Raw genomic sequence first — 22,862 nt, forward strand, 5'->3', positions numbered from 1 at the left:
CGCCGCGATTTCCCGCAGTGGTTTTCACGGCGGCGTTATATTAAAGATGTTATTCAAAATCACATTTAATCAAGAGCAATAAATGCGAGGAACACAATGCGATCATATTAATCGCCGGCTAAATGTGCCTCATCTCCACTGGATCTAGACAAGACGACTTCTCCCGACACTGCTGTGCAAAATTACATTATTGATGATATCTATATATGTATATTGTTCCCAAATTGCAGTGAGGAATATGAGGCCATTGCTTTTCTTAAATAAATAATTTTTATTCTACTGTGTTTAGTAATGAGCAACACAGATTATCAGAATATGTACATTTTATGTACAGGGATATAACTGCTATAATACTGCCCCCTATGTACAAGAATATAACTACTATAATACTGCCCCTATGTACAAGAATATAACTACTATAATACTGCCCCTATGTACAAGAATATAACTACTATAATACTGCCCCTATGCACAAGAATATAGCTACTATAATACTGCCCCTATGTACAAGAATATAACTACTATAATACTGCTCCTATGTACAAGAATATAACTAATATAATACTGCCCCTATGCACAAGAATATAGCTACTATAATACTGCTCCTATGTACAAGAATATAACTACTATAATACTGCCCCTATGTACAAGAATATAACTACTATAATACTGCCCCCTATGTACAAGAATAGAACTACTATAATACTGCTCCTATGTACAAGAATTTTAACTACTATAATACTGCTCCTATGTACAAGAATATAACTACTATAATACTGCCCCCTATGTACAAGAATATAACTACTATAATACTGCCCCTATGTACAAGAATATAACTACTATAATACTGCCCCTATGTACAAGAATATACCTACTATAATACTGCTCCTATGTACAAGAATTTTAACTACTATAATACTGAACCCTATGTACAAGAATATAACTACTATAATACTGCTCCTATGTACAAGAATATAACTACTATAATACTGCCCCCTATGTACAAGAATATAACTTCTATAATACTGCTCCCTATGTACAAGAATATAACTACTATAATACTGCCCTCCATGTACAGGAATATAACTACTATAATACTGTCCTATGTACAAGAATATAACTACTATAATAGTGCCCCTATGTACAAGAATATAACTACTATAGTACTGTCCTCTATGTACAAGAATATAACTACTATAATACTGCTCCCTATGTACAAGAATATAACTACTATAATACTGCTCCTTATACACAAGAATATAACTACTATAATACTGCTCCTATGTACAAGAATATAACTACTATAGTACTGTCCTCTATGTACAGGGATATAACTGCTATAATACTGCCCCCTATGTACAAGAATATAACTACTATAATACTGCTCCTATGTACAAGAATATAACTACTATAATACTGCCCCTATGCACAAGAATATAGCTACTATAATACTGCCCCTATGTACAAGAATATAACTACTATAATACTGCTCCTATGTACAAGAATATAACTAATATAATACTGCCCCTATGCACAAGAATATAGCTACTATAATACTGCTCCTATGTACAAGAATATAACTACTATAATACTGCCCCTATGTACAAGAATATAACTACTATAATACTGCCCCCTATGTACAAGAATAGAACTACTATAATACTGCTCCTATGTACAAGAATTTTAACTACTATAATACTGCTCCTATGTACAAGAATATAACTACTATAATACTGCCCCCTATGTACAAGAATATAACTACTATAATACTGCCCCTATGTACAAGAATATAACTACTATAATACTGCTCCTATGTACAAGAATATAACTACTATAATACTGCTCCTATGTACAAGAATATAATTACTATAATACTGCCCCCTATGTACAAGAATAGAACTACTATAATACTGCCCCCTATGTACAAGAATATACCTACTATAATACTGCTCCTATGTACAAGAATTTTAACTACTATAATACTGAACCCTATGTACAAGAATATAACTACTATAATACTGCTCCTATGTACAAGAATATAACTACTATAATACTGCCCCCTATGTACAAGAATATAACTTCTATAATACTGCTCCCTATGTACAAGAATATAACTACTATAATACTGCCCTCCATGTACAGGAATATAACTACTATAATACTGTCCTATGTACAAGAATATAACTACTATAATAGTGCCCCTATGTACAAGAATATAACTACTATAGTACTGTCCTCTATGTACAAGAATATAACTACTATAATACTGCTCCCTATGTACAAGAATATAACTACTATAATACTGCTCCTTATACACAAGAATATAACTACTATAATACTGCTCCTATGTACAAGAATATAACTACTATAGTACTGTCCTCTATGTACAGGGATATAACTGCTATAATACTGCCCCCTATGTACAAGAATATAACTACTATAATACTGCTCCTATGTACAAGAATATAACTACTATAATACTGCCCCTATGCACAAGAATATAGCTACTATAATACTGCCCCTATGTACAAGAATATAACTACTATAATACTGCTCCTATGTACAAGAATATAACTAATATAATACTGCCCCTATGCACAAGAATATAGCTACTATAATACTGCTCCTATGTACAAGAATATAACTACTATAATACTGCCCCTATGTACAAGAATATAACTACTATAATACTGCCCCCTATGTACAAGAATAGAACTACTATAATACTGCTCCTATGTACAAGAATTTTAACTACTATAATACTGCTCCTATGTACAAGAATATAACTACTATAATACTGCCCCCTATGTACAAGAATATAACTACTATAATACTGCCCCTATGTACAAGAATATAACTACTATAATACTGCTCCTATGTACAAGAATATAACTAGTATAATACTGCTCCTATGTACAAGAATATAATTACTATAATACTGCCCCCTATGTACAAGAATAGAACTACTATAATACTGCCCCCTATGTACAAGAATATACCTACTATAATACTGCTCCTATGTACAAGAATTTTAACTACTATAATACTGAACCCTATGTACAAGAATATAACTACTATAATACTGCTCCTATGTACAAGAATATAACTACTATAATACTGCCCCCTATGTACAAGAATATAACTTCTATAATACTGCTCCCTATGTACAAGAATATAACTACTATAATACTGCCCTCCATGTACAGGAATATAACTACTATAATACTGTCCTATGTACAAGAATATAACTACTATAATAGTGCCCCTATGTACAAGAATATAACTACTATAGTACTGTCCTCTATGTACAAGAATATAACTACTATAATACTGCTCCTTATACACAAGAATATAACTACTATAATACTGCTCCCTATGTACAAGAATATAACTACTATAATACTGCTCCTTATACACAAGAATATAACTACTATAATACTGCTCCTATGTACAAGAATATAACTACTATAGTACTGTCCTCTATGTACAAGAATATAACTACTATAATACTACTCTTATGTACAAGAATATAACTACTATAATACTGCCCCTATGTACAAGAATATAACTACTATAGTACTGTCCTCTATGTACAAGAATATAACTACTATAATACTACTCTTATGTACAAGAATATAACTACTATAATACTGCCCCTATGTACAAGAATATAACTACTATAGTACTGTCCTCTATGTACAAGAATATAACTACTAAAATAATACTCTTATGTACAAGAATATAACTATTATAATACTGCCCCTATGTACAAGAATATAACTACTATAATACTGCCCCTATGTACAAGAATATAACTGCTATAATACTGCCTCTATGTACAAGAATATAACTACTATAATACTGCCCCTATGTACAAGAATATAACTGCTATAATACTGCCCCTATGTACAAGAATATAACTACTATAATACTGCCCCCTATATACAAGAATATAACTACTATAATACTGCCCTCTATGTACAAGAATATGACTACTATAATACTGCTCCTATGTACAAGAATATAACTACTATAATACTGCTACTATGTACAAGAATATAACTACTATAATACTGCCCCTATGTACAAGAATATAACTACTATAATACTGCCCCTATGTACAAGAATAAAACTACTATAATACTGCCTCTATGTACAAGAATATAACTACTATAATACTGCTCCTATGTACAAGAATATAACTACTATAATGCTGCCTCCTATGTACAAGAATATAACTACTATAATACTGCCCCTATGTACAAGAATATAACTACTATAATGCTGCCCCTATGTACAAGAATATAACTACTATAATACTGCCTCTATGTACAAGAATATAACTACTATAATACTGCCCCTATGTACAAGAATATAACTGCTATAATACTGCCACTATGTACAAGAATATAACTACTATAATACTGCCCCTATGTACAAGAATATAACTACTATAATACTGCCTCTATGTACAAGAATATAACTACTATAATACTGCCCCTATGTACAAGAATATAACTGCTATAATACTGCCCCTATGTACAAGACTATAACTACTATAATACTGCCCCTATGTACAAGAATATAACTACTATAATACTGCCCCTATGTACAAGAATATAACTACTATAATACTGCTCCTATGTACAAGACTATAACTGCTATAATACTGCTCCCTATGTACAAGAATATAACTACTATAATACTGCCCCTATGTACAAGAATATAACTACTATAATACTGCTCCTATGTACAAGAATATAACTACTATAATACTGCCCCTATGTACAAGAATATAACTACTATAATACTGCCCCTATGTACAAGAATATAACTACTATAATACTGCCCCTATGTACAAGAATATAACTACTATAATACTGCCCTCTATGTACAAGAATATAACTGCTATAATACTGCCCCTATGTACAAGAATATAACTACTATAATACTGCCCCTATGTACAAGAATATAACTACTATAATACTGCCCCTATGTACAAGAATATAACTACTATAATACTGCCCCTATGTACAAGAATATAACTACTATAATACTGGCCTTATTGTGTCCATCTCTATTTTTAAATACATTTTAAGTCTCTTGAATTCCTAATTAGGTTTCTCTGTATAATATATACAAATTTGCTCCTTTTTTGCGTTTCCTGCCAGATGTTAATGATGTCATCAGTGCGAGCCTCGGCCATGTGTGAGTTGGTGGCGAGGTCTGAGGGTATGAATTATTAGGCTAATTAGAGGCTGGAGCAGAAGCCGGGGTGATGTAGTGTTGGTCTCCTTTGGATTCTCTCCTTTTGCTTCATTGATCTCTTGTATCTTTGTCTTTTCCTTCCTCCTCCGCCTACTCATTAAGATTACATTCACTTAATGTTCTGTAGATGTCCTGACTGCGTATAACGGGGAGGGGGGGGATGAGGCTGCAGTCTTCTATTAGAAGATCCTCATAATTCCTTGGTTCTAGATGTTACATTTTGTCCACCCCCCCCCTCCCCCCCCCCGAGACCCCAATTGTAGTCGAATGATCGTACTTAGTTGATTGCAAATCATTGTACAAGAAGTGCGGAGTAAAAACTGCAGACAAACACGTTTCCTGCACTGATACATTGCACAGAACCCTCAGCGCTGTAGAGAGATTGATCTGCTCTTGTATTGTGCTCCAAATGGATACTTTATACTGTGTATAGTTGTAGCAAAACGTCCCCTGTGAGAATTTGTAGGTCCATAAATTTGTTCAGATTCTTAATTTTCAGTATTTAATTCACTGCAATTAGTTTATTTGTATCAATTTACATAATATAAAGTAAATAAACAAAAGAAATCAAGATGTCATGAATATTTGGTGTGGCCGCACATTGACTTCATGAGGTGTCCTAGGTCAGTTGCACAGAGTTTTAGAAGGAAATTCAGCAGGGAAGTTGCAATCATCCTAAGGCCCTGTGCGCACTCGGCCGTTTTACCTGCGGATTTACCCGCGGTTTTGCTGCGGAAATTTCTTGAGACAGGTTTGAAATCTTTCTGCAGACATTTCCCAGCAAAACCTATGGGAACAAAAAATAGCTGTGCGCACGCTGCGGATTTTTCTCAAGAAACTTTCTTGAGAAAATGAGCATGTCCATTATTTTCCGCAGGTAGCCGCGGTATACCCCCGGAATTTCACTCCATTCACTGTAATGTAATCGCGAAATACCGCGGGTATACCGCAGGTAGCAAATGATGTGCGGTGTACCCCCGGTATAGCCGCGATTTACCTGCGGGAATGCTCATCGCTGCCTGCGGTTTTGCAGGAAGTGATGTCATTATGACAGAAGAGCAAGCGGAGCTGAGTAAACACAGACGTCACACCCCCTGGACGCCGCACAGAAGCACTTCCGTGTGACCTCCAGGTGCCCATGCAGTCTGTGTCCCGCTGCAGCCCCGCCGCTGCCTGCACTGCAGTGTCAGTGTCTGCCAGCAGTATCAGCAGCTTCTCACACAGCAGTGCGTGCAGCCGCAGGGATGACGGGCGCTGCTGTCATGAGATGAGATCATTACCTGATGTGACAATCTCCTGCCTTCTGACGTCACCGTGGTCACTACTGTCTATGCCCGTCTCGCGAGCGGCCCGAGACTCTCGATACTGCTGACAACGCGGCGGGCATAGAAGACAGTGACAGCGCTGATGGCAGGACTACAGGAGATCATCACAGCAGCTAATGATCTCATCTATGCTCCTGATGGCAGCGCTCGTCATCCCCTGCAGTGACCTGGGCTATTGATGTTAGCTCAGGTCACTGCATTGCTCTCCCAGCCAATGGGGAACATTCTGTTCTTCATTGAATGGGACAGTGCTATGGTATGGATGGCCGTGGGCCCCCACCCCCTTATTGGATTACGCCGGACGTGGAATTGATTGTTCTTTTCAATAAATTGGTGAAAGAGGGAATGTGGGGAGTGTTTTTTCAAATAAAACTTTTTTTTGTTGTCTATTTTATATTTCTTACTGACTGGGTTGGTGATGTCGGGTATCTGATAGACGCGTGACATCACTAACCCCAGGGCTTGATGCCAGGTGACATTACACATCCGGCATCAACCCCATAAATTACCTTGTTTGCCAACGCACCAGGGCAACGGGATGAGTTGGGGCGAAGCGCCAGGATTGGCACATCTAATGGATGCGCCACTTCTGGGGTGGCTGCGGCCTGCTATTTTTAGACTGGGGAGTTTCCAATAACAGTGGACCTCCCTAGTCTGAGAATATCAGACCCCAGCTGTCCGCTTTACCTCGGCTGGTGATCCAATTTGGGGGGGACCCCACGTTTTTTGTTTTAAATTATTTATTTAATGTAAAATAGCGTGGGGTGCCCTCAGTTTTGGATTATCAGCCAAGGTGAAGCTGCCAGCTGTGGTCTGCAGGCTGCAGCCGTCTGCTTTACCCTAGCTGGCTACAAAAGATGGGGGGACCTCACATGTTTGTTTTTTTTTAAATATTTATTTATTTTATGGCTAAATACAAGGCTCGGCACCCTTTAGTGCCACATGAAAGTCACTAAAGGGTGCCAGGTTAGAATATGCAGGGGGTGGGACATTGTATAGGTCTTTCTCACCTATCCATCTATTCATCTAGCCATCTTTCCCTCTATCCATTATCTTTCTATCTATTATCTATATTATTTATTGCAGTAGTTACAGCATAAAAAAAACGCAGGGACCAACCTGCGGAAAAAACGCGGCAACACCATGGCAAAAACACATGTTTTTCCCCGCGGATTTGGTGCGTTTTTTTACCGCAGGTGCGGTAATCTTCAACTCCCAGAAGTTTCTCAAGAAATTTTCTTGAGAAAAATCACTTTTCTAGTGCGCACAGAGCCTTAAGAACAAACCACAGATCTCTGTATGAGGTTTGTACGTATCCTTCTGTCTCTTGGTCCCAGAAAGACTGGATTATGTGAGACCAGGGCTCTGCGGGGGGCCGGATCGTCGCCTCCAGGGCTCTGCGGGGGGCCGGATCGTCTCCTCCAGGGCTCTGCCGGGGCCGGATCGTCGCCTCCAGGGCTATGCCGGGGGCCGGATCGTCGCCTCCAGGGCTCTGTGGGGGGCCGTATCGTCGCCTCCAGGGCTCTGCGGGGGGCCGGATCGTCGCCTCCAGGGCTCTGCCGGGGGCCGGATCGTCGCCTCCAGGGCTCTGCCGGGGGCCGGATCGTCTCCTCCAGGGCTCTGCCGGGGGCCGGATCGTCTCCTCCAGGGCTCTGCCGGGGGCCGGATCGTCTCCTCCAGGGCTCTGCCGGGGGCCGGATCGTCTCCTCCAGGGCTCTGCCGGGGGCCGGATCGTCTCCTCCAGGGCTCTGCCGGGGGCCGGATCGTCTCCTCCAGGGCTCTGCCGGGGGCCGGATCGTCTCCTCCAGGGCTCTGCCGGGGGCCGGATCGTCTCCTCCAGGGCTCTGCGGGGGCTGTGTGCAGCTTGTGTAAATTTGGTGCTCTCTTAATAACCCAGCACACAGCCATTAATGTCTCAACCGCTCACAGCAAAAGTGAGTACACCCTAAGTGAAAATGGCCACTTTGTGCCCAAAGTGTCAGTATTTTGTATGGCCACCATTATTTTTCAGCACTACCTTAAAACTCCTGGGCCTGGAGGTCACTAGAGCTTCACAGGAGCCGCTGGATCCTCTTACATTTTCCATAATGACATCACGGAGCTAGTAGATGTTAGAGACCTTGCGCTCCTCCACCTTCTGTTTGAGGATACCCCACAGATGCTCCATAGGTTTAGGTCTGGAGACGCTTGGCCAGTCCAGGACCTTATCCCTCAGTTTCTGTAGCGAGGCAGTGGTGGCCTTGGAGGTGTTTCGGGTCGTTATTATTATGTTGGAATATGAAGGGATGGGGATCATGCTCTGCTTCAGTAAGTCACAGTACATGTTGGCATTCATGGTTCCCTCAATGAACTGTAGCTCCCCACAGCCAGCAGCACTCATGCGGCCACAAACCACGACCCTCCACCACCATGCCGGACTGTAGGTAGGACACACTTGTCTTTGTCCTCATCACCTGGTTGCCACTGCGCACATTTGACACCATCTGAACCAAATAAGTTTATCTTGGTGTCATCAGACCACAGGACGGTTCCAATAATCCATGTCCTTAGTCTGCTTGTCCTCAAACTTGTCCGCAAACTGTGTGCAGCTTTCAGTGCATCATCTTTAGAAGAGGCTTAATTCTTTGATGACAGCCATGCAGACCAATGTGTGTGGTGTATGGTCTGAGCATTCACAGGTGGACCCCCCACCCCTGTAACCTCTGCAGTGTGCTGTGTATGGTCTGAGCATTCACAGGTGGACCCCCCACCCCTGTAACCTCTGCAGTGTGCAGTGTATGGCCTGAGCACTGATAGGTGGACCCCCACCCCTGTAACCTCTGCAGTGTATGGTCTGAGCACTGACAGGCGGACCCCCCACCCCTGTAATCTCTGCAGTGTGCAGCGTATGGTCTGAGCACTGACAGGCGGACCCCCCAGCCCTGTAACTTCTGCAGTGTGCGGCATATGGTCTGAGCACTGACAGGCAGACCCCCTACCCCTGTAACCTCTGCAGCAATGCTGGCAGCATTCATATATCTATTCTGAAAGACGATCTCTGGATATGACGCTGAGCTCGTGCACTCAGCTTCTGTGGTCGGCCATGGTCAGTCCTGTACTGAGTGGATCCTCTCTTGTTATACCGCTGTATGGTCTTGGCCACGGTGCTGCAGCTCAGTGTCAGGGAAGTGACAATCTTCTTATAGCCTTGGCCGTCTTTATGTAGAGGAACAATGCTTTTTTCAGATCCTCACAGAATTCTTTGCCATGAGGAGCCATGATGAACTTCCAGTGACCAGTATGAGAGAGTGTGTGAGAGATAACGCCAAATGTAACAGCCCTGTCCTCCATTCACACCTGACACCTTGTAACACTAATGAGTCACATGACACTGGGGAGGGAAAATGGCTAATTGGGCAGAATTTTGACATTTTCACCTAGGGGTGTACTCAGTTTGATTGCCAGCGCTTTAGACATTTAATGGCTGTGTGCTGAGTTATTTAGAGGACACCGCATTTACACTATTATACAAGCTGCACACTGACACTGTACATTGTATCACAGGGTCAGATCTTCAGTGTTGTCCCATGAAAAGATATGATAATTTTTTCGCAAAAATGTGAGGGGTGTACTCACTTATGTGATATACTTTAATCTAGTAGCTAATCGGACACCTTCCTCATGGTATTGCAGGATAAAAAAGTATCACCTATCCCCATGTACAGACTCAAATTACATCAGAAGGGCATTCAGGAGCTTTTCTTCATGTTATCCCTTTCCTTACCAATCACAGCAGGCCACTGTCTTCTCCGAATGTATAGCATCATGACATCAGAAAGGCATTCAGGAGCTTTTCTTCATGTTAGCCCTTTCCTTACCAATCACAGCAGGCCACTGTCTTTTCTGAATGTATAGCATCAAGTGACATCAGAAGGACATTCAGGAGCTTTTCTTCATGTTATCCCTTTCCTTACCAATCATAGCAGGCCACTGTCTTCTCCGAATGTATAGCATCAAGTGACATCAGAAGGACATTCAGGAGCTTTTCTTCATGTTATCCCTTTCCTTACCAATCACAGTAGGCCACTGTCTTCTCCAAATGTATAGAATCAAGTGACTTCAGAAAGGCATTCAGGAGCTTTTCTTCATGTTATCCTCCTTCTTCATCAATCACAGCCCGTCACTGTCTTGTTTTCCCCCATACAGTCCCCAGGAATATCACAAGGGGACACACAAACCTTTCTTCATAGTATCCTCTTCTTATTAATCACAGCAGGCCACTGTCTTCTCCGAATGTATAGCATCAAGTGACATCAGAAAGGCATTCAGGAGCTTTTCTTCATATTATCCCCCTTCTTTTCAATCACAGCATGCCACGGTCTTCTCCGAATGTATAGAATCAAGTGACTTCAGAAGGACATTCAGGAGCTTTTCTTCATGTTATCCCCCTTCTTCATCAATCACAGCAGGTCACTGTCTTCACCCAATGTATATCATCATGACATCAGAAGGACTTTCAGGAACATTTCTCCATGTTATCCCCCTTCTTCACCAATCACAGCAGGTCACTGTCCTCTCCCAATGTATAGCATCATGACATCAGTAAGGCATTCTGGAGCTTTTCTTCATTTTATCCCCCTTCTTCATCAATCACAGCAGGTCACTGTCTTCTCTCAATGTATATCATCATGACATCAGAAGGATATTCAGGAACTTTTCTCCATGTTATCCCCCTTCTTTTCAATCACAGCATGTCACTGTCCTCTCCCAATGTATAGCATCATGACATCAGTAGGGTATTCAGGAACTTTTCTTCATGTTATCCCCTTCTTATCATACACAGCATATCACTGTCATGTCTGCCCTCATACTGTCTCCAGAATTATCAGAAAGGGGATACAGGAACTTGTCTTCATTTTACCTCCCTTCTCATTACTTGTTACTGACCTCTTTTCTTTTGGCTGTAATAAGGGCATAAAGGAGCCTTTCTTCTTGTTATCCCCCCTTTATCAATTGCAGCCAGTCTCTGTCCTCTCCCAGTGTATAGCGTTAGGCGGGCATTCGTGCACTTTTCTTCATGGTAAGGCTACTTTCACACATCAGTTTTCTGCATTCAGGCACAATCCTTTTTTTTCCTGATCCAAAGGATCCGGCAAAAAAATGTAAAACCGTATCCACCGGATCCGGTTTTTAACGGATCCGTTATGCCGGATGCGTAAAAAAACGGATCAGTTGGATCCGTTTTGCGTCCGTTTTTGCATCAGTTTTGTCCATTTTTTTTGATGGATCAGTTTTTTTAATTAATTTGGTGCATGCGCCGTTTACAAAAACGGATCCGGCAGCCGCATCCTTTTTTTACTGCATTGCGCCGAATCCGGCGTCCATAGGCTTTCATTGTAAAATGCGCCGGGTCCAGCGCGATGCGGTTTTTTTGCTGGACAAAAAAACGTTGCAAGACACGTTGCCTCCGGCCGCCGCTTTAATTAATTTTGCCGCATCCGGAAAAAAACTGATGCAACGCAAAGCCATCAGGTACAATCCGGTAACAATGCAAATCTATGGGGATAAAACGGATGCAATACCGGATCCGTTTTACCCGTTTTTTTCCGGATTTCCGGATTGTACCTGATGGAAAAAAACTGATGTGTGAAAGTAGCCTAACTCCTTCTTTCTTACCAATCGCAGTTGTAATTGTATACTGACCCTTTTCTTCTTGTGCTTTTTAAGTGACTGAGTTTCTTTTTCCAGCATCTGGAATCCTACCTAAACCTGATATTAATGCGCATTATTATTATTTTGACAATCCCTTTAAATTATTATTTGAATTGCTGATATATAAATCTGATCTGGTCCCCTCTCGGTGCATCTTTCGTCTGCTCTCCCGTCTGACCCTCACCCTTCACGCTGTGTTCTTGGCTCTGCCGCGGCGTTGTCCGTGCACGTAGTGTAGCGAGGCCCCTGGTGTGCACATTTAGCCTTCTGCAGGCTGACTGATAAGATATCCTCCGCCGTAATGAAATTGGATGGACTTAGGAAGCGCGGTAAATAAAATGAGTTTCCTCCTTCCTTGTCTCAGTCATTATCTTATTTATCTAATTTACATTGTACAATTAGGATCAACTGTATCGATCAAGAACTAACTAATTTTGAGCGGAAAATTACATGACATTCGGTCTCAGGGCGACGCGCCCTCTTGCCGGCGAGCTCACATGCCGATTACTTCTTCACTGCCAATAAATGATTTGCATTTTTATTGTCATTTATATATTGAAACGTTTTTTATTTTCCTATTAGTTTTTTCCTGATTTTGCAGTTGAAATCCTTAAGGCTGTATGCGCACCCTACAATTTTTGTTGTGTTTCTTGGTGCAGTTTTGTGACAAAAACGCATATCTATCCTTATGCCAGATTGTGCTGAGCCTGCTCTGTGCCATGTGCAGCAGTGCTGAACTGCCTCCAGCTCTTTTGTACTGAGCATGCTCTGTGCCATGTGCAGCACTCACTGTCAGGAGCTGAACTGCCTCCAGCTCGTGTGTACTGAGCATGCTCTGTGCCATATGCAGCAGTCACCGCCAGGAGCTGGAAGAGGAGCTGAACTGTGTAGAGTGGGTGGGGAGCGCCCTGTGGAGAGTGGGTGGGGAGCGCCCTGTGGAGAGTGGGGGGGAGCGCCCTGTGGAGAGTGGGGGGAGCGCCCTGTGTAGAGTGGGGGGGAGCGCCCTGTGGAGAGTGGGGGGGGAGCGCCCTGTGTAGAGTGGGGGGGGAGCGCCCTGTGTAGAGTGGGGGGGGAGCGCCCTGTGTAGAGTGGGGGGGGAGCGCCCTGTGTAGAGTGGGGGGGAGCGCCCTGTGTAGAGTGGGGGGGGAGCGCCCTGTGTAGAGTGGGGGGGGAGCGCCCTGTGGAGAGTGGGGGGGGACCTCCCTGTGGAGAGTGGGGGGGGGGGAGCGCCCTGTGGGGAGGGGGAGCGCCCTGTGGAGAGTGGGGGGGGGACCTCCCTGTGGAGAGTGGGGGGGGGAGAGCGCCCTGTGGAGAGTGGGGGGGTGCGCCCTGTGGAGAGTGGGGGGGAGCGCCCTGTGGAGAGTGGGTGGGGAGCTCCCTGTGGAGAGTGGCTGGGGAGCGCCCTGTGGAGAGTGGGTGGGGAGCGCCCTGTGGAGAGTGGGTGGGGAGCGCCCTGTGGAGAGTGGGTGGGGAGCGCCCTGTGGAGAGTGGGTGGGGAGCGCCCTGTGGAGAGTGGGTGGGGAGCGCCCTGTGGAGAGTGGGGGGGGAGCGCCCTGTGGAGAGTGGGGGGGGGAGCGCCCTGTGGAGAGTGGGGGGGGAGCGCCCTGTGGCGAGTTGGGGGGAGCACCCTATGGAGAGTGGGGGGGGAGCCCTGCGGAGAGTGGGGGGCTGCGCCGTGTGGGGAGGCTGGGTGCACCACAATGTAGTGGGGGTTGTGACCTGAGAAGAGGGTGGGGGCTGCGCCATGTCAGGGGTGCGCCGTGGTGGACGTGCCTAGTGGGGGGCACGTGCGCTCGTCATGTCCATCATCACCAGCAGTTCTATCAGGAGTGCACGGTTAGGACCATGACAGCGTTACATTGCGCCTCTGCGTCTTTTGGCAAAGCTCATTAATAAAGCACCTGTGTAATTACCGTCCGTGATTGTGCCATCAGTAAGGATCTGCACACAGCGGCCTCTCTCCTGCTCCTGGATTACAGTAGGGCGAGCGCAGCATTCCAGCTTTATTAATAGGCGCAGAGCGGTGATGTGTGCGGCATAAAGATCCTGCCGTGTAATGAGAGGAGGAATGGACACATATATTTCCTGCAGGATGACCTTTCTAAAGCTCATTGTAGAATATTGAAATATATAACCGCGCACTTGTCCTTTCCCCGCGGCGGATATTGCCTCAGTCCTTTCTTCTGTTTCCTCCGCCTCTTTATAATTATGGATTGTTTGCTGATACGTCTCTTGTCTTAAAACCAGCAGCAAATATCTGCAATATGCAGTAAAGTCCAATGACCTGCAGAGCTGTATTCCGAATGCAGGTGTCAGCTGGTGGATGTAGAATCCAGTGCACTCCATCATGAGAGGTCATCTTGAGCACTCACTTTTATTTTTCCAGCTATGCAATATTGCAACTAGCAATAGGCCGCAGTTCACATCACAATTTCTGGGTAAACACTTAGAGCATAAACATCTCCAAATAGAGTATCACAAATTTCAATGAGAAGACCCCACCGTTAACCTGACTATATTTTCTGTTACACAACGGACTACCGTATGGAATCTGCCCTTCTGAAAACGCCGTAATAAAAGTCCTCATTTAAGCTAAAATCAAAAAAAGAGAGGGAGGAGGGGGATGCGGCTGCAGCTTCATACATGAGATTGTATATTAGGAGAGCAAAAAAAGTCATCAGTTTAGTATTATGGCTGTTATGGGCAGGAGGAAAGGACACTCGGGCGAGGATAAGCTTCACACTAAAAAGCATCGGCACACATTTTGTATAGACATTGTTTTTCTATACTGTGAGGGAGGAGGGGGATGCAGCTGCAGTTTCTTTTTCTCTATCTCTGAGGCCAAATGCTGTGAGAAAGGGAAGACGTCTGTTCAGAATTATTGATGGAACAGACACTCAAGTGAAGGCATGCATTACGTATGTGCATTAGCTGAGAATAGGGGGCTTGGGTATCCATCTGCAGTTTCTCTTTCTCCCTGTATCTATGTGATTGTATGGATAGTAGGAACAGTCTCTGATATAAGGTCAATCATCACACTTAATACGTTCCTGCCTACATATCTGCATTAATACTAATAGGAGGGGAGGAGGGGGATGCAGCTGCAGATTCTCTTCCTCTGTGTTTATGATACTGTAGACAAAGAGAGGACATGTTTGGTATTATTATAATAATAATCTTTATTTTTATATAGCACCAACATATTCCGCAGCACTTTACATATATCATCAACACTGACCCCATTGGGGCTCACAATGTAAATTCCCTATCAGTATGTCTTTGGAGTGTGGGAGGAAGCCCATGCAAACACAGGGAGAACTTACAAACGCCTTGCAGATATTGTCCTTGGTGGGAATTGAACCCAGGACCCCAGCGCTGCAGGATTGCAGTGCTAACCACTGAGCCACTGTGCCACCTATATTGTAGTATAGACAGCAGACTGAAGTAAGGGCAAGAATCAAGACATATCTGCATCCATATTAACAGAAAGGGAGGAGAGACGCAACTACAACTTTTTTCTTTTTCTGCTGCAGCTTCTCTTTCTCTGATGCAGCTGCAGCTTCTCTTTCTTTGATGCAGATTCTCTTTCTCTGATGCACCTTCTCTATTTTTTCTCATGCAGCTGCAGCTTCCCTTTCTCTGATTCAGCTGCAGATTCTCTTTTTTTCCTGATGCAGCTACAGATTCTCTTTTTCGAATGCATCTGCAGATTCTCTTTTTTTCTGAAGCATCTGCAGATTCTCTTTTTTTCTGATGCAGCTGCATATTTTTTTCGGATGCAGCTGCAGATTCTCTTTTTTTTCTCATGCAGCTACAGATTCTCTTTTTTTCTGATGCAGCTGCAGATTCTCTTTTTTCCCTCATGCAGCTGCAGATTATCTTTTTCGTATGCAGCTACAGATGCTCTTTTTTTCCTGATGCAGCTGCAGATTCTCTTTTTTTCCTGATGCAGCTACAGATTCTCTTTTTTTCTGATGCAGCTGCAAATTCTCTTTCTCTGATGCAACTTCTTTTTTTCTAATGCAGCTGCGGGTTCTTCTTATTTTCTGATGCAGCTTGTCTTTTTCTGATGCACCTGCAGATTCTCTTTCTTTGATGCAGATTCCCTCTCATTCTGATGCAGCTGCAGCTTTTTTTTTCTTCTGATGCAGCTTCAGATTCTCTCTTTCTCTGTGTCTGACACTGGATGCTATGAAAGAGGGGGGGGGCATGTGTCTGTCATTATGGTGGTACTTGTCAGTAAGAAAAGACTTTTACATAAAGGCACATCTGACACTGAGAGTCTGCTTACATATAGTATGCTTATAAAGGTCTGCACTGATAGACAAGGAGGGGGAGGAGGGGGGTGCAGCTGCAGATTTTCTTACTATGTGTTAGGCTGTATGCTGTGAGAAAGTGGAAATACATCTTTTGGCTTTAGGCTTTGTATGGACTCACACTACAGAGGAGCTGCCTTCATAAAGCCCTATCTCCACATAATGTGCATGTCTGCAGTGATAGAGAGGAGGGGTATGCAGCTGCAGATTCTCTTTCTCGGAGACTGAGAGCTCATGAGTGTGGCTATATGAGTTTTATGAGTATCTTGATTGATACTGTTGCTGTGAGAGAGCGGTCAGACGTCTGTTCGGCATTAGGGTTGGTTTGGGGGGGCAGGGGACAACTTGTTTTCACTGGACAACCCTTTTGTCACGTATCCTCAGAATAGGTGATAACTTCCTGATCAATGGTGTCTAACATATCGAAAGAATGGGGAATTGTTCTACCAACAAGGCACTTTTTTCCTCGGCTCTGTACCACTGCGCCATTCATCCTCAATGTGTCTGCCATAATAAGGCAAGAGCAGCACTCTGGAGACCCTTAAAGAATGAATGGAGCAGGGGTCCATCAATTTAGGCTCCAATAGTCGGACCCCCGGTCAAGAGGCGATGACTTGCTTTTACCGGACAACCTCTTTGACTAAGGTCTAAATCCACTCTTGGAAGACTCTTCCAACACATAGTATTTTTGTACGTGTGTTTTTATGGCTGAAGAGCAGGTAAGCTTTAACGGGATGGAACTTAAATTTACTATGTCCCCGTAAATGCCCCAGTTTAATAAACGGGACCCCCAAACGCCCCAGTTCTTGAAAGCTGTTTTCGTCTGAATTTTTTTCTTCTGACTTTTTTTTTCTTCTGACTTTTTTTCTTCTGACTGTGTTCCCCTGACTGTGTTCCCCTGACTGTGTTCCCCTGACTGTGTTCCCCTGACTGTGTTCCCCTGACTGTGTTCCCCTGACTGTGTTCCCCTGACTGTGTTCCCCTGACTGTGTTCCCCTGACTGTGTTCCCCTGACTGTGTTCCCCTGACTGTTTTCTCTCTTTTCTCCTCTTACAGGTGCGATGAATGTAAACTCTGCTACCACTTTGGCTGCCTGGATCCTCCTCTGAAAAAGTCCCCAAAGCAGACGGGGTATGGATGGATCTGCCAGGAGTGTGACTCTTCTTCTTCCAAAGTAAGTCCCAGGATCCAGAGAATGTATCTGGAGATCAGCGGCGGCACATACTCACACACTCCACCCTTGGGATATATGGCATTTCGGGAGACCTTTTCTGTAGATCCCCTTTAAGGCGGCGGATTTTCGGCAAGAATTTGTAGGGGGTGAATCCACAGCAATCTGCAAATTGTGCTGCTGATTTCTCTGCGGAAAGAAGCTAAGTATATAGGAGAAGACAAACGACCAACTCCTCTATCCTGGTGCTTCTGTTGCCTGGTCTCCTTCCAGCGGGGACCAGATAAAGAAACCACCAAAGCACCAAGGAGGTGAATATGGTGCAACCGAAATCTGCAATAAGTGAGGACTGTGGCACATACAGATTTCCTCACTTAAAGGGCACCAAGCATCAGGTTTTTCGTCTATAAGGTGCAGCCCTGGCACTATCAGGCACAGTGTGTACATACCATTAGTGGGCAGCTCGGGTGTTTAGTCAGTGAAATCCAACTTTATAAAGTTTGAAAATTCGTGTACATTTTGATTGACGTGCGCACTTCTCTCTTAATGTCCGGACGGGTTATGGACGTTTATCCCCTCCCCCGCCCCCTGTCCCTCCCTCTCACTGGCCGTATGTAAATTTCTCTCTTCAGAAACATGGGGCCGTGGTTGGCGCCTGCGCATAGCGCTTATCTCCGGCGCCATGCTTCTGAAGCCCACTGTACTTAGTATTTTGCAGGTAATCTCGTCCTCTCATCAGCTGTTCTGCAGTCCTGTTGTGACCGTGCGCGCTCCCGCGGTCACAACGGGATCTGAAGAAGCGAGGGCGCATGCGCCGCCCTCTCATGCACAATACTAGGTACTTCAGGCTTCAGAAACACGGCGCCGGAGATAAGCGCTATGCACAGGTGCCAACTTTGACGCCATGTTTCTGAAGAGAGAAATTTACATACAACCAGAGAGAGGGAGGAACAGGCGGCGGGGGGGGATACAAGTGCATAACACCCCCGGACATTAGCAGCGAGGTGCACACGTCAATCAAAAAGTGCACGAATTTTCAAACTTTATAAAATTGGATTTCACTGACTAAACACCCGAGCTGCCCACTAATGGTATGTACAGCCTGTGCATGATAGTGCCAGTACTGCACTGGCTGCAGCTTATACACGAAAATCCTGATGCTTGGTTCCCTTTAATTAGAGGGGTTATCCGGTGTCTGTCACAAAAGCTGCGTTTTCCAAACGTGAACATAGCTTTTTTTTTTCCCCAAGTAGGACAATTGCCTTCCCCGGCTCAGTCCCAGTCTGCGCTTCTTTATGTCCTTGGCATCATCTTGATCCCATTCATTACATCTGCTGGAATGCCCCTTTAAATGGAACCTGTCATGTCATTTTTGGATATTAAACCACCACCAATGTCTTTTAAATGATGGAATGTGCATCACTAACATGGTTAAAAAAAAAATAAAATAAAATCCATGTATTTATCTGAAATAAAGAGTTTATATGCTTTGGTAAATGCAGTAAATACCTTAGGTTTCAGTCCTAGGGGCGGAGCTTTTGCTGGGCTCAGTCACTGTCACTCAAGTTCAGGCAGGATTCTTTTATTAACTTAATCACGCCCCCAGTACTGTAATGGATTATACCACAAGTCCTGCACAACCACTTCTCTGCTGCTAATTACCAAAGGTCCTTCAACATCACTTCTCTAATAAGCTTCGCCCATTACGGTCACATAAGTGTGACATCAGCACAGGTCCTGCACAACCATTTCTCTTCTACTGATAACCACAGGCCCTTCAACATCACTTCTCTGCTGAGCTCCGCCCATTATGTTCACATGATTGTGATATCAGCACAGGTCCTGCAAAACCACTTCTCTTCTGCTGATTGCCACAGGTCCTTCAACATCAATTCTAAGCGGAGCTCCACCCATTACAGTTACATCAGCACAGGTCCTGCACAACCACTTCTTTTCTATTGATTACCACAAGTTCTTTCACATCAGTTTTCTGCTGAGCTCCGCCCATTGCGGTCACATGATCGCCACATCAGCACAGGTTCTTCACCACTACTTCTCTTCTGCTGGTTACCACAGGTCCTTCAACATCACTTCTCTACTGAGCTTCGCCCATTACTGTCACATGATTGTGACATCAGCAGAGGTCCTTCACCACCACTTCTCCAGCTCAGCATTGGAGAAGTGGTAGTGAGGGACCTGTGGTAATCAGCAGAAGAGACATGATTGTGCAAGACCTGTGCTGATGTCATGATCAAGTGACCATAGTGAGCAGAGCTCAGCAGGGAATTGATGTTGAAGGACCTGTGGTAATCCTCAAAAGAGAAGTGGTAGTGCAGGACCTGTGCTGATGTCACGATCGTGTGACCATAATGGGCGGAGCTCAGCAGAGAAGTCATGTTGCAGGACCTGTGGTGCAATAAATTACAATGCGGGGGGCGTGTTTAAGTTAAAAACAGAATCATACCTGAACTCGAGTGACCGTGACTGATCCCAGCAAAAGCTCCGCCCCTATGACTGAAAGCCCCTATTTACTGCAGCTTCCTGAACATATGATTTTTTTTTTTTTTTTAAACCGTGTTAGTAATACAATGTGCATCATTTTAAAACACATTGGGGCGGTTTAATGACACAAAAGTGCAGTTGGTGTTTACGTCTTCCGTGCACTGTTTTCTAAATTTCTGGCTCTTTTATCTGGAGATGCCGGCTGTAGCTGACATGAACTCTATCCTCTCGGCCAAATTAAATGTGCTTATTACTGGGGGGTGAGGGGCGACGTTTTTTGGCCGTCTGCAATATAATTTGTGTTTATGAGCGGAGTTGTAGGAATATAACATATCCATCAGCAGCCGCTCGTTGATAGTTTTTAGCCTATAACTGTTTTTTTATTTTAGAAATTGGCAAAAAAAAAGAAAAAATAATGAATATTAGCGAGATGTCAGATTTTCTCTCCATCTTATTATAGAGGCAATGCTAATCACAGCGGGGGCTTCTCTGTTACATATGACCATGTACTGGAGGGCAGCGGCAGCAGGCATAGGAATAGATCACTGGCTTCTAAGTTATACGTATTTCTAAGCTTTCATGAAGTCATTTCTACCAAACAGATGATTTCTGCTCAGATAATCTGCAAATCTATCAACGTGATATTAGCAACGATGAATTTTAGGCGAAAAAATGGCGCTTTACATCTTTGAACACCATAATAAATTCTGCATAAAAATTGTCACTGTATACATACATTACATTACTGATCCTGAGTTATCTCCTGTATTATACTCCAGAGCTGCACTCACTATTCTGCTGGTGCAGTCACTGTGTACATACATTACGTTACTGATCCTTAGTTACCTCCTGTATTGTACTCCAGAGCTGCACTCACTATTCTGCTGGTGCAGTCACTGTGTACATACATTACATTACTGATCCTGAGTTACCTCCTGTATTATACTCCAGAGCTGCACTCACTATTCTGCTGGTGCAGTCACTGTGCACATACATTACATTACTGATCCGGAGTTACCTCCTGTATTATACTCCAGAGCTGCACTCACTATTCTGCTGGTGCAGTCACTGTGTACATACATTACATTACTGATCCTGAGTTACATCCTGTATTGTACTCCAGAGCTGCACTCACTATTCTGCTGGTGCAGTCACTGTGTACATACATTACATTACTAATCCTGAGTTACCTCCTGTATTATCCTCCAGAGCTGCACTCACTATTCTGCTGGTGCAGTCACTGTGTACATACATTACATTACTGATCCTGAGTTACCTCCTGTATTATACTCCAGAGCTGCACTCACTATTCTGCTGGTGCAGTCACTGTGTACATACATTACATTACTGATCCTGAGTTACCTCCTGTATTATACTCCAGAGCTGCACTCACTATTCTGCTGGTGCAGTCACTATGTACATACATTACATTACTGATCCTGAGTTATCTCCTGTATTATACTCCAGAGCTGCACTCACTATTCTGCTGGTGCAGTCACTGTGTACATACATTACATTACTGATCCTGAGTTACCTCCTGTATTATACTCCAGAGCTGCACTCACTATTCTGCTGGTGCAGTCACTGTGTACATACATTACATTACTGATCCTGAGTTACATCCTGTATTATACTCCAGAGCTGCACTCACTATTCTGCTGGTGCAGTCACTGTGTACATGCATTACATTACTGATCCTGAGTTACATCCTGTATTATACTCTAGAGCTGCACTCATTATTCTGCTGGTGCAGTCACTGTGTACATACATTACATTACTGATCCTGAGTTACATCCTGTATTATACTCCAGAGCTGCACTCACTATTCTGCTGGTGCAGTCACTGTGTACATACATTACATTACTGATCCTGTACTGATCCTGAGTTACATCCTGTATTATACTCCAGAGCTGCACTCACTATTCTGCTGGTGCAGTCACTATGTACATACATTACATTACTGATCCTGAGTTACCTCCTGTATTATACTTCAGAGCTGCACTTACTATTCAGCTCAGTATTTTCTGCTGTACATTAATCACATCTTAACATCTCAATCTGCTCCCAGCGCTATAAGATCTAGGCTGTTCAGGTTCTGTCTGTCTATATACTGTTTCCATTAGTGACCAGCATAGAGTATAATTCAGGCTGTAACTCTGGACTTGCAAATAAAAAACATGTAAGAAATTATTCAACATTTTATGCAGTTCAGTTCTTTATTTAATAGATTCTAATGCACATGACATTGACACTTGGTGCGATTCTATAATACAAATGTCTAAAGCTGCCTTAAAGGGATCCTATGAGCCTCCTCTAGCGCCTCTCTCGTCAGCAGGCTGCCTTTGCTATTGCAGTTCCTTGTGATTCTAGTCAGTGGGGCTGCGCTGGAATATCAGACCCGGCCATAGAAGAGAGCAGCCATCTTTTTTCAGATCTCTTACATTTGATTACAAATTGCAGGAAACACCGCGAGCGACACCGGTCCTACTCACAAAATCCACACATGGTTGGATTTGCCTTTGAAAACCGCTATCCTCCAGGCAGATGGCGGCTTTTCCTACCCGACATAGATTAGGATGTCAAAACCAG

General features: G+C 43.6%; 1 protein-coding gene across 1 annotated transcript in view; it reads left to right on the plus strand.

Annotated features, from left to right (window-relative positions):
* The window catches only part of PHF14 (PHD finger protein 14), a 322,056-nt gene that overhangs the window by 187,098 nt on the left and 112,096 nt on the right, over positions 1-22,862 (plus strand). The window contains exon 18 of the mRNA XM_075316872.1: positions 17,657-17,774. Within this exon, the coding sequence (XP_075172987.1) occupies positions 17,657-17,774 (118 nt within the window). The remainder of the gene's footprint in view (positions 1-17,656; positions 17,775-22,862) is intronic.

This window comes from Anomaloglossus baeobatrachus, chromosome 6 (assembly GCF_048569485.1).
Source record: "Anomaloglossus baeobatrachus isolate aAnoBae1 chromosome 6, aAnoBae1.hap1, whole genome shotgun sequence".
Taxonomy (NCBI): domain Eukaryota; kingdom Metazoa; phylum Chordata; class Amphibia; order Anura; family Aromobatidae; genus Anomaloglossus; species Anomaloglossus baeobatrachus.